General features: G+C 44.4%; 1 protein-coding gene across 1 annotated transcript in view; it reads right to left on the bottom strand.

Annotated features, from left to right (window-relative positions):
* Positions 1 to 20,066, bottom strand: part of ANTXR1 (ANTXR cell adhesion molecule 1) — a 398,881-nt gene that overhangs the window by 237,155 nt on the left and 141,660 nt on the right. Inside the window, exons 7-8 of the mRNA XM_069214185.1 lie at positions 19,507 to 19,575; positions 17,208 to 17,288 (exon numbers count right to left, since the gene is read on the bottom strand). Of these exons, the coding sequence (XP_069070286.1) occupies positions 17,208 to 17,288; positions 19,507 to 19,575 (150 nt within the window). The remainder of the gene's footprint in view (positions 1 to 17,207; positions 17,289 to 19,506; positions 19,576 to 20,066) is intronic.

Here is a 20,066-nt window from a genome sequence, read left to right as displayed (position 1 = left end):
CAAGTCTCTATTGTCCACTGCACTAACCAAGATTTAAGCCTGTGTGTCACTGGTTATGCTCAGTCCTCTGCAGTGCACTATCTAATGTGCTATAGTGCATTTGCCTCTGATTAACTTAACTTTTTTATTATTTATTTCTCATTTAATCTGTGCACTATTTTATATGTAGCTATCATATGGTGAAAGAACAAAAAAATCTTGCACAATATGTTATTTTCTTAGTCACACCTTTGACCTTGCCCCCTCCCTCACTCACCTCACCCCATTGTTTGCAGCATCACATTTCCCATACTGTTTTAATGCACTTCGACTGCTGGACAAAGGGAAGTTGAATGTTGGCAGGATGGGCCACTCTGAGTTAATGAGGGTGAGGAGCTGTCACCTAACACACATGCACATCACAAAGGCTCTGCCGGAGCACTCTCACAAAGACGCATCTCAATCCAAGGACATTGCCTTGCCCAATGCAACCCATCAGAACCACTTCTACACATCACATCACCACGCAAGGACATTGCACTTCACAGCTTCCTGGGACCACTTCTGGTGCAACACATCTCGTCGGGACCTCACATCACTCCTGCTGCATGATGCATCCTCGACACGGTGTCAACATCTTTATGCAACCCTGATTAAGGTACTGTTTTCAGTGGACCTAACTGGGTCCCTGAAGCCGGGCTGCTCCCCATCGTAGTCGACCTGAACTTGTAACTTGTTCTGGTACCGCACGACCAGATAACCTCAGTTGGTGCTTTGTGCTTTTTGGTGCTATTTTAACTGATATCTTTCAAAACTGCATATCTCCAGTCCTACTGATTGGATTTTTGAAATTTTGGTCTTGATTATTTATTAAAATGTAATATATTTCTGTACATTGGTGTGGGATTTTTCTTGTGCTGCGTTTTTAATTTTATTTTTGCTTGAAGTGCTGCATGAACACTTTACACATTGCCTCTAAGTTAAGTCTGACTACTCTGTACCATGCTACCAAAGAGTTGAGCCCAGGTTAATTTGGGGTTTGCTTGTGGCTTCACCCTGACAAGGATTTTGGTTGCTGCTTGAATAGGAATTCAACCTCCTCAACAACTAACACAATTTCTCATAGCAGTGTATTGAGGATTACACTGTTTTTGTACCAAATGACATGTCAAATGTGTTAAATTAAACAGTTGAATTACCTTAGCCTTAATTGAGTAAATATCACCACCCCTGAGCCAACAGCAAGTGGGTTCCATGCACTGCCAGCTCCTTTGTTCCAGAACACTTGTTCAGCAGTATCTTTGGTCTCACAAACTGCAATATTTGAATTTCTGCCAGTGGTTGAGGGGGCAATTATCTTTCAATAGACAAATATACACAAATGAAAAATGTCCAAGAAATTATCTCAAAAGTATTTTCACACGCTAGCTTTGAGTCCTGCGACACAGCTGTCTGGTGTACAGTGTTTGTGCCCTGACCCTTAAAGCATGTTAAATTAGTCACACTCCCATTTGGCATATTTATTATACTTATATATCCCTAGTATATGGTACAAGGTGTACCCAGGGCCTGTAAGTTAAATGTCACTAGTGGACTGAAGCATACATTGTTCCACAACTAGAGTAACAGTGCAAAACATGACTGCAGGCCTACTACTGTAGCCTGTCTGTGCAGTTTTAAAACTGCACATCTAGCCTGACAAAATAACCCCTTTTGTCAGGCCTAAACCCTGTTTTAGAACATTAATTAGTCATCCCTATGCAATCCTCAGTACCCAAGAAGGCATGAGCATGGTATTTAAAAGTAAGACATGCAAATGTTATGCTAAACGTGTCCTTACAATGACAAAGCTCTAAAAGCTATTTTCATGGTAGCATGGTTAGCAGTTCTGTGGGAAAGCAATGTGATACATTATTAAACTTAATAACGTTATCTTCACTCAGAAACCAAAATGTAATTCTTGGACTTTTTGCAATACTTTTACTAAACCCGTTCATTGTTAAAATTGGGTTTGTACTAAATATTTTACAAAACATACTTTCCAAACATTACCTTTTATCTGCCTAAAGCCTCTAGAGGTCCATTTGCATGAGCTTTCCATCGTCACCCAGGAGCGGACTCCTTGATGAAGTGTGAACCAGCTCTCAAAGCTGAGACAAGAGCCTTCGGAGTGGGCAGGTGTTCTGTTCCTCTGACAGGATGACCACCTGGGCAGTCCAAAGCAGGTTAATTATCTTTAAGGAGGCCCACCCCATTACAGGCAGATGTAACTAACACATTTGCCTACCCCCCTTTTTGTCTATTTAATCAGCCAGACACTAATCCCAATGGGAAAGAAGTACCCCCATCACCGATTTTGAGTGACCACAGAGAAGGGGTTGCTCATTTCTCTGGCCAAACCTCTAGGGTAGGCTCAGGAGCTCTTCACAATTGAACGTTCTGCCATCTTTGTTTTAGGTAGAGAAGGGCACTATGGGATAGTTGTACTAGGCACACAGGAACTGCTGAACATGTGTAAATGGGTACCCCTGGAAGCTTTTTCCATATTGGTCAGGGAGGGGCGAGGAGTCACTCTCACCCATAAGCTAGTGCCAGGCATAAATGTAGCACCCCAGGCACTCTCTTCAGATCACTGCTGGTGCTGTGGAGGTCAGAAGAAGGACTGCACCTGCTGTTGAGACCAGCAAGGAGAACCATAGAAGCATGACCAGCTCCCACTTGTACCCAAGACAAAGAGGTGAACTCCTAAGATCAGTTGGCTGACGTCCTCTTAATTTACCAGGACACAAAAGCAGCAAGAATCCCCTTTTCCTGGAGGAGCCCTGCTGACCATTGCAATTGGACCATTCCTAAACCCTGCGGGTGGCTTCTGTTTTAGTGAGTCTTGACCCCAAACTTGTGTTCCTGAGGCCCTGGAACCCTTGGCTAGTGTCAGAGTCTACTCTTCTTGTCCAAACCTAAAAAGCTGGGACTTTGAAACTTTTTGCTAACTTTTTGCCTGAAGGACTATTGAGAGACTGGGACCAACCAACCAGCCGATCCACTGAGGGTGCATCGCTGGGCCTTACTTTGCCACAGCTCTCGGTACATTCTTCTCTACAGCAGCAAAAACGATTCAGCAGGCCCAGCACTGACCGGCATCCCACGACGTCAAACCCCCTTCTGCTATAGCCTGCAGCCTTGCCCTGCTGAGGAAATCCAACTTCCAGGAAAGAGTCCAGATGTGAGGTAGAAAATTTGGCTGGAATTGACGCCAAGCAGCATTTGATCTTTGATCAACGGGGATAACTTCCTGAGTGCAAACTGTAGAATTTTCCTCTCTCAGAGCATTTCCTGTTTTTGTCAATGGCTTCACCAAGACCTTTTCCTTTGTCAGCCTATCACCAATGTGCCTGTCTTCAGATCCAACCTGCAGCCTTGCCCACTGAGCACTCTACCTTCTTGAACGTTTTCCAAACCTAATTCTTTGACTAGGACTAACATGGTCCTCATATCCAACCTGCACTCCTTTACAGTCTGCAGCAAACCCACGGTTGGAGCTTGGCACTTTTTAAACTCTATTTTCTTTTTAGTTTTTAAATCTCATATCTCTGGTTCCCTATATTGGATTTCACTATTTTTTTGTCATTTTGTGCATTAGAATACTCTCTATTTTATTTATAAATTGGAGTAGGAATGTTATTGTTTTGTGTTTTCAACTTTTTAACTTTTTTGTGACTTCCAAATAGTTTATACATTTTCTTAAGTTAAACCTGTCTGCTCTGTGCCATAGCTACATGAGGTTGAGCTCAGGTTTCAATTCATGGAAACCTTTACTGGAGATAACAAGAAAAGTGACATTATTACTTGTGGTAGACTGCCATCCACTCCAACTAATAATCCACTTTCTTACACCTGTAAATTGGGAATATCGTGAAATAAGTTAACAATAACACCTGTTAGTTTATATCATTTTCAAATAGCAAAACTGTAGTAATAAGACTTCACAAACAAGTTATTTTTGTAATTAAAACAATATTTGCTCACATTAACCATAAATGAAAATATCTACTGGTCAGACCTGTCCTCATATTATTCTGCTACACATGGTTGTATGTCAAAATATCACCAGCAAAAATATTGTCTGACATAACTATTGTGGCTTATTGCTTACTAACGTATTACTCCATTGGGTGTAAACTTTCGAGCATTTACTTCAATGGGGCAACACAATATTTAGCATACAATATTTTTGCCACACATTATTTAGGCCACGCTATTCTGGTACCATATCATCCCTTGACACACGTGTCAAGATTTGCCAAGATTAGTGCAACACAGTGGTGCACGGAAATCTGCAGCTTTGCATTGTGCAAACGGCAAAAAGTTTTATACTTTCTTGGCATGGTACGCTGATGTACGCAGTTTTTGCGCAACATTAGATATGATTTAGCATTTCACTTTGGCAGATTAGCGCAGTCGTGTGTGAGATTTTTGCTTACTGCACAGCATCCCATAGAATTTTCTATGTTCAATTGCCCAAGTGTTAATAATATAACTTGTACATTTTTGAAAATTACAGGTATGAAGCTTGGAAAAATAATATAATTTCCCGTTTGCCCATTGTTTGCAGTTGGATTCTATAGAAATCCAGGCAGATCTACCTCACGTGACATTAGTTGATCTGGCTTTGCGTGGAATTCTTTGGGTTTTTGTACTGTTTCTGTCTTGATACGCTCGCTTTGCATGAATTATCAAGCATTGGCGCCACATGAGTCAACGCCATTTACCGCTGCATTCGTGTCAACTTTTGGCACAAAAATAATTTGGCACGTGACATTTGATTGATGCTGCCATTGGCTCCTGCTTAGTATCTGATGAGCAATGAGCACCGGCAATCAGTGCTTAATTTGTAAATAAAAAGGTGCCGGTGCTCAAAGCTCTCCTCTTAAACATGCGCGGCTGCTGCAATTAAAAGTGCGAGCACATAATACTGAGGCAGCATAATCCTGAAGCCATCTCGGGCCTCTTCAATCCATTTACAGCCACTCCCCCTTCAACTCACTCTTGCAGCTTCCTGCTTTTCCCCTTTCTGACACTTTTTCGTTTTTCTCTTCCTCCCTCTTTCCCACGTGTCTTTTGCTCACAGTAAATGCTTGAGACAGAAAACTAAGCGCCGGACCTCAGATATAAGTGCCGGTGATACACACCGGAAACAACAAGCACAAATTAAGCACTGCCAGCAATGAGCAGTGTAAACCTTGGCACACTTATTCTACTCAGTCTCCAGTTTTGCGCTTGTCTATGTCTAAATTCAGCTCTTTTTGGAATTCAGACATGCTGTGGACTGTGACATAAATACAATGAAAACCAGGAGCAGGGAGCAACAAACATGACGTAAATAGGCGGAGCCACAGGTCGGGACTGGTGATACCATATCTATGCATTTTCTGTGTGTAACAATTCTCCTTGGGGGGCAACAGTGACGTAAGCTCTCTGCTCGCCAAGAGATTCTGGTTTCTTGCTCATTATGTAGAAAAAAACATGCACTTTAAACTTAATCTGCCCCAGCTGAGCTGATCAGTCATCTGATCTCATAAATTTGCCTCATGTCAAAAGTCCGGATTCAATCATATGAAATGGTGTAAATGACAAGCTCTGCTTCTGTGCTGTTTGCCGTTGTTGAGTTAATCATTCACGCATTTTTTTCTTATGTGGTCGACAGTGGGAAGGCAGCGGCAGCACACAAGCAGGGCCTCCAGGAGTGGGGCTCTCAAAAGTGGAAAGATGCCGAGAAAGTTGGGAGTCAGAACAAAAGTAGGGTGGTGGCCAAAATTTGTTATTTAAAAAAAATGGAAGAGGCCGAGGAGGCGGCAGCCAAGTCTCAATGTGGCTGAATACCAAGTCATGCACTTACAGCAAAGTTATCCTGAGGGGGCTTGCAGTATCATTTAAGGACCTGCCTTGAGCTGCCCTCCAGCCCTGCACTCAAAATAAAGAATCCAGGCGCTTCCACTAAGTAGCCCGAGTCAAAGAAGTCCGAAAAAGATGAGTGTTCAACATTTAATTGAATGGCAGTAAATCCTAAGACATCTGGAAGTCCTGTCTAGTCTTTCAGGCCAAAGTGATAAAGGCCCTCACACCCACTCTGGCCGTATTTTCTGATTTTCTGGGCCATCTTATCTGAGAACTTCAAAGCCGATAAACAGAGTGTCGAAGTCCATGTGCTAGAGGAATGATATGGTGGGAAGGGGAGGAGCGTTCAGGAGGAATGTTCAGCCATCAAATGGAGTAGATATGGGTCACCGGTCAGGCCACATTGGGTATACTGTAACCAATACTGAACAGCATTTGTGGAGTGTTTAGCCCAGTTCTGGCTCTCACACGTGCAGCATGTTAATTAGGCAGAAGGCCATATCTGGAGTTACTGGGGGCCACATCTGGAGTACCGTGTTTAATTATGGAAATTGCACCTGGAGTACTATGTTTTCTGCTGGGGGGACATATTTGGAGCACTTTGTCAACATCTGGAGTGTTGTGTACAGTCCAGGAGGCCAAATACATACTACTGTGTCCATACTGGGCCTGTACCTCGAGGCCACATCTGGAGTAATGTGTTTATTTAAGGAGTCTACACCTGGAGTACTCTGCCTTTGCAGGGAACTATTTCTGGAGCATTATGTCCACATCTGGTGTAGTGTATCCGGTCCATGAGGCCTCGTCTGGATTACTCCATACACATCCTCTGTACTGTGTTTGTCCCTGTGTTTGTCCCTGGAGACCACATCTGCAGTACAATGTTAAGTTATGAAGGCCACACCTGGAGTCCTGGGTTCTGTGAAGGGGACTGTTAGAAATGGGGTCTCTAGCAGGCAGTGGTTTGCATCCTGTCCAAGTAGGGACCCTCATTCTAGTCAGGGTAAGGAAATCACACACCTAACACAACATCTGCTCACCCCCTTGGTAGCTTGGCACAAACTTCAGACTTATCTCAGAGGCAATGAACAAAGTATTGTACACATACACACACAGTAACAAAGTGAAAACACCACAAAAGTACTCTGCACCAGTTTAGAAAAATAGCCAATATTTATCTCAGTAGAACAACACCAAAACAACAAAAATCCAGCATACAGAGGGAAAAGATATGAATTTTCAATAATGAAATCTTAGTATAGCACTCAGAAACACAATAGCTCCAACTGGGGCTATCATGGCGTCTTGACAGCGTTGTTTTCAACAGTCCAGCACCACTCGCAGGGGAGTGAGGGCTAGTCATGGAGTCGCACGGACCCCAGGTACAGTACCTTGGAAAACGATGAGGAAACAAAGGCATTTTACAGAGTCAGGAAGGTGAAGAGTTGCTGGAGCTGGTGCAGCATTGGTTCCTTACTGCCACCCGGGAGGTGAGGCGTTTGTTCCTAACTCCTAGGCAGGGCAGGTGAGGTGTTGGTTTCTTACGGTTGCAGGGAGGTGATGCGGCATCACGGACGTCAGTGACACAACACTTGGGACTCACGCTGTGGTGGGACTTCAGAGGCGCTGCTGCGGTGTAGGGCCTGTGTTGCAGGTTGCGATTGTTGCACTTAGCGGGGACCACACCTCTGGTGCAGGCAGTGGCGTGGAGTTGGACAGTGGCGCCGGTTCTGAAGTGGCTCTGGAGTCAATGTGCTTGGTTTCATCTTGGTTGTACCAGACCTCACTCCCAAAGGCCCAGGAACTGGATTGGGCACCACTTGGTGGATCAGGAGTCTCAGCAAGAGAGCCCAGGTGCTGGCAGATGAAGTCTTTGATGTCCCTCTGAGACTTCTTAACAGGAGGCAAATTCAGTCCAAGCCCTTGGAGAACCTCTGGAAGCAGGATGTTGAAAGCAAAGTTCAGCCCTTTCACTTACAGGACAGAAGCAGTAAGAAGCAGGCTAGCACAGCAAAGCAACAGGCAGAGTGGCAGTCCTGCCTACAGCATCCAGCTCTTCTTCCTAGCAGGAAGTCCTCAGTCCAGAAAGATTCTAACTTTGTGGAGCCAGGGGTCCAGTACTTATACCCATTTCTGTCTTTGAAGTAGACAAACTTCAAAGAGAAGTCTTTGTAGTGCACAAGACCCTGTCTTACCTGCCCTGGCCCCAAACACACTCCAGGGGGTTGGAGACTGCTATGTGTAAGGACAGGCACAGCAAAATTCAGGTGCAAGTGTCACATCCTCCCACACTCTAGCTTGGGAAGACCCATCAGGATATGCAGGCCTACCTTAGGGGTGGCTTACATGTAATAAAAGGGAAGGTTTGGGCCTGGTAAATGGGTGCACTTGTCAGGTCGAAATGGCAGTTTAAAACTGCACACACAGACACTGCAGTGGCAGGTCTGAGACATGTTTACAGGGTTCTTCATGTGGGTGTATAATAGGCCCACTAGTAGCAGTTAAGGTACAGACTCTAGACACACATAGTGCACTTTATTAGGGACTTACTAGTAAATCAAATATGCCAGTCATGGATAAACCAATCACCAATACAATTTAGCCACAGAGCATTTGCACTTTAGCTGGGGCAGCAGTGGTAAAGTGCCCACAGTCCTAAAGCCTCCAAAAAACTCAATGCAGCATGCAGTCAAAAATAGGAGGTCAGAGGCAAAAATTTTGGGGATAACCCTGCAAAAAGGGCCATTTCCAACAGGGACCATATCTAGAAATTGGTGTCCACATCTTGAACACTGTGTATAGTTTAGGTGGCAGGTTCTGGAGTACTGTCTCTGTTCATGGACACCACATCTGGAGTACCGTGCTCATGTATAGAACCACAACCAGAGTATTATATACTTAACAAGAGATCATACCTGGAGAACTATGTCCACATCTGGAGTACCTTATCCAGACCAAGTGGTCATACTTGAAGATCTAATCTTAATCATAAAAAGCCTATTTTAAGAATTATAAAGCCAGATTGAGGATGGTCCTGAAACAATTGAAATAAGGGGTGTCAGTTATATAATTGAAAATCCAGTGATGATAACCCAACGAATTTAAACAAGTGTAAGAGGAGGAGGGTGGGAGATGGTTATGGCAGAGAGAACTGAGATAGCAATGGCATCTCATGGAGAGGCACAGGAATAAACAAAGTGGGACTAGATAATATTTTTCAGGGAAAGGCAAAGCAAATATCTGGAGCAGCATCCCATCAAAAATGGAATAGTAAATTAAAGCAAAGAAGGATGGAACAAACACAAGGTGGAATGGGTGGTACTCGGGGTGCAAGGTAAAAAGCATTGGCAAAGTCAAGTTGGCGCAACGGTTCATGTATAAAAAAACAGACAATTGGAAAGTAAATGCCACAAACCAAAAGTAAAAAAAAAGGAAAACATGCCCCCAAAAAATGTGTTGGTCATGTGCTTAAAATACAACTTTTAAATTAAAAGACATCTAAACCATCACGTATACGTCCAATATATAGCTTGGGTGCTTCCCAGCAGACATGTGAACATAAAACAGGGTTAAAAACCCTTTTTAGTTTCAATGCACATAACTGAAAAATGTTTCTTGTTGGGGCAAAGAAAAGTTATTATTGACATTGAAGTTCTGTACCTGAAGACATAGTCTAAACACTTAGAGCCGTCCACAGCACATTTTGTGGATTTCCAGAACAAACTTTGATCTGCAGGAGGATTAAAAATGTGAATCCTGTTCTGCCCAAATTTTAGTGAACAATTTCACCCAACCATTTTGAAGAGTATTTTACAAGTGGCACTATTATTTTTAATAATAGTAGATCTTAAATCTTCTGCCTTATTGAGGTGATGAATTTGGCACTGTGGATGTTAAGGTTCTATGTCACTTCCCACCTCACAGATCTCAAAGGCTGGAATTGCTCCATTTGTGTTTGCCTTGTGAAACCAAGATTTCAGCACACAAACTCTGAAATTCTACCAGGAAAGAGGTGAGACACCCACGATCACTCAGATTAAGAAGTCAGGGCATGGACTGCTACCAGCGTGCTCCTTATTGCCAGAGGTGGCTCCTTTGCTATGGCGACGGAGTGTCACCCCCCTGGCCAAGATCCAGGAGATGAAAAATAAAACAATAGTTGCACTATTGTTTTATTTTTCATCTGCTGGATCAGCTAGCAATACAGCGAGGGGGGAGTGGGTTGGGGCTGGGCCTCAGGAGGCGGGCGGGGAGGAGGGGAGAGTGTACTTAAGTGCTCATGTGTGTTTGTCCAGCTGTCTGAGGCCGGCCAAACACACATGTGCACTTAGGTTTCTCCAGCCTGGCAGTGTTTAACAGCCGAGCTTGAGAAACTGCACAGGGCACTGTCTGAGCGGCAGTGACTGCCGCTCAGACCAATCCTGACATTGCTTTCTTGCTATGTTTGACATGAAAGCAGTGCCAGAAATAGAAATAAATACCAGTGTCCTAGGTTTCTTTCCAAGATAATGTCTGGAAAATAATAAGATGTCTTCAATATTGGCAGATGAAAATTGTTTTCAAATATTGAAAATGTACATGGTTGATTAAATAACTCATGCCACCCTTCTCTACAGACACTTCTATCACCAGTAACAGTCTATTTCCCTATTTTTTTAGCTTGCATTTTTTGGAAAGTTTTGAGGCTCTCGATTTATTGCAGAGAACCTCGGCTGGATGCCCTGACACCTCCGGGCTCCTTGACAGGCACCTGGAAGAGATAACAGCTTCCTAGGAATTAAAAGAGAGGAGGCTGCTCGAGACAGGGGTTCCTCTCTGTAAACCTAAGAGAGCCAGGGGGTTTTGAAATAAGACCGAATTATGTTGATATACAGATAATAAAGTGAAACAAAGCCCGTCCACCTCTGCTTCAACAGAGTAAGTCATGACTGAGAATGTCAGGAGTACATCTAAACGGGCAACCGCCCAATCACCAACGAATGATTAAAAAAAGTCTTCCAGTGATATTGAAGACACTTGCAAACATATTTTGTGTAAAACAATTAAGGTTTTATTTATAAGGGTACTTATCGGAATGTGGATCAGATTTAGGGCTATTGTTGAGATATTTGTAAAGGTAAGCTTTATTATAAGGGTTATTATTAGAATTAAACTAAGTGACGTGTTAGATTATCTTAAACGCACTTATATCACACATTCCCACATGCTCTGTTATGGGATTCTTGGATTGAGAGGCGTCAAAGAGGTCTGTTCATATTGTATTCGGTTGTGTTTCCTATTAATTATCTATCAGTCATAATGAGTAGTGGCCAGTAGGGCGGCACAATTTGCTTTCAATCTGCGGTAAATGGAAGTGGATTGCGGTGCAAATCTGCAAAACTTCGCTGATACGCTTTCACCTGCAGTGGATTAATAAAAGGCAGGAGGCTACCAAAGAACTTCCCATGAATCACAAACTGGCTGGTTTATGCAGTTTAGACAATCCACAAGTCTGACAGCAAGAAACACAAACCTCTTGAAAAACCAGAAATCCGCAATTTTTATAGTCCAATTTTGCTCCAAAAGTGTACTTTAAAAGGGTGAATTATAGCTGCTACATGATTTGCACAATTTTCCACCCACACATAGTTACCATCATGTACTGAGAAGGCTAAAATGTTGGTAGTGATAGAATATAATGGATAGTAACCAGATAGATTCACTTATGAATCTGTGTCGAGCCCAAAATGCATGGATGCATGTGCTGTAGGACTTTGACATTTTTTAAAATTCTTTTGGGGAACAGAGTTGTCTGTGGCTTGGCTTTAGGCGATTGTTATGTATTGAGGCATTTTTCCCGTTATGTGGTAGTGTTGCCTGGGCTTGTTACAATGCAGATACATGCTATGTAATGTCATCAGCATTTGCATTGTGTTTTTAACCATTAGTATGTCATAGTGCAGCTCTTGGTGTGGTTGGTTTAAGGAAATGCCTTCCTTGGCATGGTTACCCCCTAACTTTTTGCCTTTTGTCTATGCCAGTTATGATTGTAAGTGTGCTGGGACTCTGCTAACCAGGCCTCAGCACCAGTGTTCTTTCCCTAAACTGTACCTTTGTTTCCACAATTGGCACAGCCCTGGCACACAGATAAGTCCCTTGTAAATGGTCCGCCTGGTACCACGGGCCCTGTGGCCAGGGAAGGTCCCTAAGGGCTGCAGCATGCATTATGCCACCCTGGGGACCCCTCACTCAGCACATGCACACTACCTCACAGCTTGTGTGTGCTGGTGGGGAGAAAATGACCAAGTCGACATGGCACTCCCCTCAGGGTGCCATGCCCACCTCTCAATGCCTGTGGCATAGGTAAGTCACCCATCTAGCAGGCCTTACAGCCCTAAGGCAGGGTGCACTGTACCACAGGTGAGGGCATAATTGCATGAGCACTATGCCCCTACAGTGCCTAAGCAAAACCTTAGACATTGTAAGTGCAGGGTAGCCATAAGAGTATATGGTCTGGGAGTCTGTCAATTACGAACTCCACAGTTCCATAATGACTACACTGAAATCTGGGAAGTTTGGTATCAAACTTCTCAGCACAATAAATGCACACTGATGCCAATGTGGGATTTATTGTAAAATACACCCAGAGGGTATCTTAGAGATGCTGCCTGAATACCAGTCTGACTCCTAGTGCTAGGCTGAACAGTTTCTGCCAGCCTGCCACAACCAGACGAGTTTCTGGCCACATGGGGTGAGTGCCTTTGTCACTCTGTGGCCAGGAACAAAGCCTGTACTGGGTGGAGGTGCTTCTCACCTCCCCCTGCAGGAACTGTAACACCTGGCGGTGAGCCTCAAAGGCTCATGGCTTTTGTTACAGCAACCCAGGGCATCCCAGCTAGTGAAGATGCCCGCCCCTCCGGCCACAGCCCCCACTTTTGGCAGCAAGGACGGAGGTGATAATGAGAAAAACAAGGAGGAGTCACCTACCAGTCAGGACAGCTCCTAAGGTGCCCTGAGCTGAGGTGACCCCTGCCTTTAGAAATTCTCCATCTTGAGTTTGGAGGATTCCCCCAACAGGAATAGGTATGTGCCCCCCTCCCCTCAGGGAGGAGGCACAAAGAGGGTGTAGCCACCCTCAAGGATAGTAGCCATTGGCTACTGCCCCCAGACCAAAACACCCCCCTAAATTTAGTATTTAGGGGTGACCGCGAACCCAGGAATTCAGATTCCTGCAACCTGAAGAAAGAAGAAGGACTGCTGACCTGAAAGCCCTGCAGAGACGACTGAGACACCAACGGACTTGGCCCCAGCCCTACCGGCCTGTCTCCAGACTCAAAGAACCTGCACAGAGACGCACCTGACGGGGACCAGTGACCTCTGAGGACTCAGAGGACTGCCCTAAACCTAAAGAACCAAGAAACTCCAGAGAACAGCGGAACTGTTCAAAACCTGCAACAAAACTTTTAAAGAGACTCTCCCTTCCTGCCGGAAACGTGAGACTTCATGCTTTGCACCTGACGCCCCCGGCTCGAGTTCAGAAGAACCCACACTGCAGAGAGGACTCCCAGGCAACTCCAACAATGTGGACACCCTGAGTCGACCCCCCTGTACTCCCACAGCGACGCCTGCAGAGAGGATCCAGAGGCTCCCCCTGACCGCGACTGCCTGGTAACAAAGGAACCCGACGCCTGGACCAAGCACTGCACCCGCAGCCCCCAGCACCGAGAGGAACCACCTACCAGTGCAGGAGTGACCAACAGGCGGCCCTCATCCTAGCCCAGTCAGTGGCTGGCCTGAGAAGTACCCCGTGTCCTGCCTGCATCGACTAAGTGACCCCCGGGTCCCTCCATTGCTTTCAATAGCAAACCTGACGCCTACTTTGTCCACTGCACCCGTCCGCACCTGTGCTGCTGAGGGTGTGTTTTGTGGCCTTGTGTGTGTCCCCCAGTGCTCTACAAAAAAAACCTGTCTGCTCCCTGAGGATGCAGGTACTTACCTGTAAGCAGACTAGGACCAGAGCACCCCTGTTCTTCATAGGCGCCTATGTGTTTTGGGCCCTCTTTTGACCTCTGCACCTGACAGGCCCTGTGTTGCTGGTGCTGTGGCTTTGGGGTTGCCTTGAACCCCTAATGGTGGGCTACCCATGCCTAGGAGACTGACTGTGTAAGTGTTTTACTTACCTGAGAAACCTAACCAAACTTTCCTCCCCCAGGAACTGTTGATTTTTGCACTGTCCACTTTTAAAATAGCTTATTGCCATTTTAACCAAAACTGTGTGTACTGCTGTTTTAAATCACAGTTCTATACTTACCTGTGTGAAGTACCTTGCATTTTATGTACTTACCTCAAATTTGAATCTTGTGGTTCTAAACTAATTTGAGAAAATATATTTTTCTATATAAAAACTATTGGCCTGGAGTTAAGTCTTTGAGTGTGTGTTCCTCATTTATTGCCTGTGTGTGTACAACAAATGGTTAACACTACCCTCTGATAAGCCTACTGCTCGACCACACTACCACAAAATAGAGCATTAGAATTATCTAATTTTGTCACTATCAACCTTTAAGAAAAACTCTTGGACTCTGTGGACACCATCTCTCACTTTGAGATAGTATATACAGAGCCAACTTCCTGCAGTTGGTGTGTGGGTGTTAAACAAAAGAGCGGCAGAGACGCAAAGAGAGGGAGAACAAGTGTGAGAGAAAATTGGATCTGTCATGTGATAAAAATTACAGGTTCCTTGTTAGATGGATACTAGGTCCATGGGAATCTCAGGGAAGTAAGAGGACAATGACTCCCCCTCCTCTGGCAGTGGCTGTTTTCAAACCATGACCTCCTCTCCCTGGTTGATGTATTTATCACAGGGGCCCACAAGCTGAAGGGGGATGGTGTAGTTAGAGCTGGAGCTAATATACACTTACACTGCCCATCACTTCCCCAGGTGCTCTGTGCCCTGGGGGAAGGGGGTGTGAGTTGTCAGGAGTCAAGAAGACGTTTTCTAGAGGATGCTAAATGTCATCTTACTGGCTGTCACCTGCCTTAAGGTTGCCTTTTAATTAAAAGAGAAACAAAAGGGCTAAGATATTGAGAAGGGTATGGATTTGATAAGATGTTTGGTTTGGACTTTGTGATGTCTTGAAGAGGCCTTTTGGAATTTTGTTAAAGATACCAAACTCTTCCTCTCAGCCATTTGTGCCACCCTGACCATTAATTCTTTCTCTAGGTTCTCTTGAGCTCCTCTAACAAATGTTAGTTTAGGATCTCATGTCCTGAGCAAGCATTGACAATGGTGACGTTTTATTGTGGACATTGGAAGAGTTCCTTTTAGGCAGTAAATTGCTGATGCACAGGGAGGTGGCACCGCTAAGGACTACCAACATCGCAAGTGAATTACTGGGGACCAGACGGACACGCTCGCTGTTATGGGGTGCTCCTTTCCACAGGCTTTGTCTTCTCTGCGAAGGATCACTGGTACCAGACTCACACATAGGTGGACCTGAGTGGGAGATTATGTAAAGACATTTCTTATCAGATTATATGTTGTGTATCCCTGTTTATCATTCACTACTCAGCGTTGGTATCGTACACTTCTGAGACACCCCACTTATCAGGGAGGATTGAAGTACTTCTGGATAATATTGGTTGGGTAGTGTTACTTCACACTTGTGAGGGACAAGTGGGGTTATGACAGTGAGGACTCTGTGGCAGGGTACATCTACTCAGTATCATTGGATGTATTTGACTTCCTGGAGAGTTGTAGTTATATTCTGCATAATTCTGCTCTTCTGCAAGAGTGGATTAAACTGCTGATGCTGGGCTACAGCCATCTCCTTTGTTTCATGTTGAAGGTACATTATGGCTGTTTTATGGTCCCATGTGCCAAAATGAAGGTACTTTTCGTTCTACAAAGCATCTTATGTCCTTATTCTATAAATTACATGCTACTTGACTATGTCCGTTCCTGTGCATTTAGTGCCTAAGCCAAGCCAGGCGCACACAAAGTGTGTAGTGCACTTAGGTGTTCATCTCTAGTGTGGTTCAGCTGCACCCAGGATTGCCAACACTGTGATGCATGATAGTTATTGGGTGTGGTGTTACCTCTCTATTACCCTAAACAATCTTGAATATGTGCCAGGAACTGTTTACTCCTCATTTCCACACATTTCCTCTCATTTCGGAAACTTTCTCCCATGTATATGTCACCAGGTTTGGATCTGAGGATTCCCAATCACCTCATAATCCTTGATTGTCACGAAATTTATGGTTGCACCCGAATCGAGATTTCTGAATTTCTGGTTAAGAGAGATGCAGTGAGGGCAATAAATTACATTGGTGAGACATTCCTTGAACGATTTATTGAACTTTAGAGGACTTATGGCTCCCTTGGTATCTATGGTGGTAAGTACAAGTAAAAGTATCCCAAAGTCTAATTGTAACCACTGATTTGGGTGTATAGTCACCAACAAAAATGAGCATTTGTTTAACCTGAGCTAATGTTTAACCTAAAATCGTTTACAGGAGGAAGGTAGTATGCAGATTTCTACTCCGTCGTTTGGTGAAACTGTAGGGACGTGTCTTCGAATTCTTGCTGAATTGCAAAAGCCTAGAAACACATGGTACAGTCAGGCATGTGCATACAGACACAACACATGCATGCACAAAAAACACATGCATGCACACACACACACACACTTCATGACGACCGGTCACTGGTCACAACAGAGTGTGTATTTACTTTTCCACGTGCGCCTTCATCCTGGGGTACGTTATACAGCGAAACAAAGCAAATGTAGCAAGTTTATTCTGATTCACTTTTTCGAAGGCATCTAAATACACTAGTGGGGGCCTGTGCTCGTTGCGCACTGGTCCTCAAAGAGATAGTGCGTGGCTGTGTCAGGGCTTTCCAACACTGTGAGAATAGGGCCGGTCCTCACGGTGCGTGCTAAACGTGCCCACGCGCGTGCACCCTCACTCGCGCACGCACGCGCGCGCATACACTCATCTCTGTATCCACTTATGTAATATTTCATTTCTGATTGTTTCCTTGCAGCACTGATCTCGGCTGCCTGGTATGCATTCTCGTGCTGGCCCTCGTTTCCTCGGCGGAACATGGCACCAAAAATTATGAAAATCTACTGTTAAAGCCGTGGAAAATCGGGCTGCAGAACCCCTCTGTAGCATCCCTTTCAAGCCTTTAACCTTTTCACCCACACCCATTGAAGTTCAGTGTCACGGCTGTAGGATGAGTGGTAATTCGAACCCCACTTAAAGGTCAGAGGGCAAGAATGACTCCTCTCTTCAGGCGCTCCTAAACTACTGAATTCATGGCAGCATGGAGCAGTTTTCATACTCACAGAGACGATCACCCCCTGCAGAGCTTCAAAGCCATCGTTGACTGGAAACACATGATCCTGCCCGTCAGCAATGCGCCCCAGCTGAAAAGCAAAAACAGAGGTTGGTGCCCAGATGTGTTCCTGTCTCCAGGATCTTTTTCCTCCCTCCAGTTATCGCTGGGATGTAGAGATGACCAATGACCGGATAAGGAATTAAGATTTTGGGACACTGGCAGTGAACGTATTTAAATCCTCCTTATAATTTTACATTCCAACATTTACGTCCGGCTCTGTCCTAATGACACGTGCCTGGTATGTTTGTGCTTTAATCTCCATCTATTTCTAAAAGTTTGATTATTGCTTGCGATGCCACCCCTCTCCAGCCAGTATTTGTATGAGATATTTCCGGTGACGTCATGAACTGGAGACAGTGGCTCAATGGACTAAGCAAATGCCATCAGAAGTAGAAACGGACAACACTGATCAGCGTGAGAAAAAAGGAGACACATTTTGGCGAAAGTAATGCCTATTTGTGTTAAATCCCAAAGTTGCAATAATTAAAAACTGCTCCAAATTATAAGATGCCATATCATATGTCAAATGTTGCGATATGGACTATTTAAATGACAAAATGTTGGCAGAAATTTTGAGACACGCATATATTGATCCTTCAAAGGACTATTTATTTGTGCAATTAAGTTTGGGTGTTTCATTGCCTGCAGTGGAATCAGTAAATCTGAGTTAAATCCACGATTTATCTGAGCGATAACTTTGTGCAAATGTGGACTTTTTTTGCACATTTTCCTCAGTACTTGTTGAAATTAGAAGCGCTTTGAAGCAGGGTTATCCTAAGGCATGAGCATCTGCAAATGATACAGTCTACCTACCTTTTGCTTATTTCTTTGTCTAATGCAATAAACTCAAGATCAGATTATTCCAGAACTGTATTTGGGCTGGTAACAAACGGCGTTTTTTGCTTCAGTGGTATGTTTCACTGAACTACCTCTCCAAAGGATAGGTCCCTTCGTGGATAATTTTTGAGGCTTTCAGCCTATTCTGATTGCCCTGTTAGAGTCAGGGACAGCAACCGCTGTAGTCCTCTGCAATAGGGAGCAACATGTGAAAACTGCTTTTATGGCACTTATTGCAGATAGTCTTGTCCTTCACCACTCTGTTTTGCTGCTGCTCTTTCCTGCAGGTGGCGAATGGAGGAAACTGAACATGCAAAAACGCAGGACTGAGCACAATTTGCACAAAACCCTTGGGGTGTGCTAAAGGTGGAACCAGGAGTAAATACAGTGGCGGCTGGTTTCTATTTACGGCGGGGGAGGGGGGTTGGGATACAATAATAATATTTTTTTTAAAAAGAGAAAAGGTACTTACCTGCCTCCTTCTCCTCACGGCGCCCTCCTCTCGTCGTGACTTCATCGCGGCGCAGGAAACATGAAACAGCGCTATCAAATCCTGCCGCTGGTTTCATGCTAGTAACCAGCATGAAACCAGTGTCAGGATTGGTGGGAACGGGTTCACTCAGTGCTCATCAGAGCGCTGGAGGCCTGTGCTTTCTCTAACCCAGCTGTCTTAAGACAGCTGGATTAGAGATGTTTAAAGTGCGCATGTCTGGCTGGCGATCGCAAAACGGCCGGCCAAAGGGACATGTGCACTTTAAACAAGTGCACAGCTCCCTGCTCCTGTCACTCAGCAGCTATTGTCCCATCCTGACACTCGGTTCAGGAAGGGGTACTGAAAAATAAAATGATAATAAAGAAAGTTTATTACCATTTAATTTTCAGCTCTGGTGCATTTTTGGGGCATTTTTGTAGCAGGCGACACTCCTACGCACTCGTGGAAATATGGGTTTGTGCCCAATTTCACAGTTGCCCCATGACTCATGTTTTTGTACGAAGGTATGCAATTGAAACAACCACTGCAGACCTGGGGGTGCAGCAGGCTTTTGTGTCAAATTTTTGGCCTCCTTGATGTATTTTGGTATTACAGCATGGTCACCTGACATCTGTGAATTACGGAGTAGTAAAACTAATGTGATTTAGGATCATTAGATTTCTCCATACTGATGATTGCATTTGAAGACTTAACTCAGGCCCAATATGTGATTCTGTTTCTCTTATATTACATACCCCTAGTTTAAATTTAGAATTTTGCCCAATGAAGTTTATTATAGGGTTTCTTATTATAAGTAGATCATGTCTTTTTTGTGTAGTGCCCTTCTTGGTTTGATTATTGCTTCTACCACCTACTCTAACGACTACAGCAGTCTCTTTGCATTCATTCTAAGGAGAAAAACATGGCATATCTGTACCTGTGTCTCGTTGAAATCTTTCACCCCCACGCAGTAGACTGTTGCCCCAAGTTCACGTGACCGGTTCGCCTGCAACAAAGAAGGAGTAAGACAAGACATTAATATTGTCATAAAGAGTTTATCCAATTTTTGTATCGCTGATGCCTTTGAAGATTTCACAGTTGGGTGAGGAGGGGCACAGGCACTATTTTAGTACATGCTGTGAGCTGTATTTATCTATCAGAAGCGGATTCGGTTGACCTCTGCTGGCAGCAATTAGGATGTAGCTTGACATAAGAGATACCCACATACCCACAGGCCTGCCAGTGTTTCAGAAGACACAGCTTTAGGTAGAGTGGAATTTCTAAAGTTGGAAGAATTGAAAGTGAACTGCCAGGATCAGTGGATCTGTTGGGTAAGACCCAGATATGCATGTAAGGTTGTAAATAGTCACCCCCAATTCTACGACCTCGGATGTAGGTTTATGACCTTCTGGAATTCCCAGCATTTAGTAGGGATATGCCTGGAGTGCGCTGTCAAAATGTCTAGGTGTAATGCAGGGAAAGTCATGCAACATCCTT

The sequence above is a fragment of the Pleurodeles waltl genome, chromosome 11 (genome assembly GCF_031143425.1).
Source record: "Pleurodeles waltl isolate 20211129_DDA chromosome 11, aPleWal1.hap1.20221129, whole genome shotgun sequence".
In the NCBI taxonomy this organism is placed as follows: domain Eukaryota; kingdom Metazoa; phylum Chordata; class Amphibia; order Caudata; family Salamandridae; genus Pleurodeles; species Pleurodeles waltl.
This window is presented reverse-complemented; position numbering and strand designations above follow the sequence as displayed.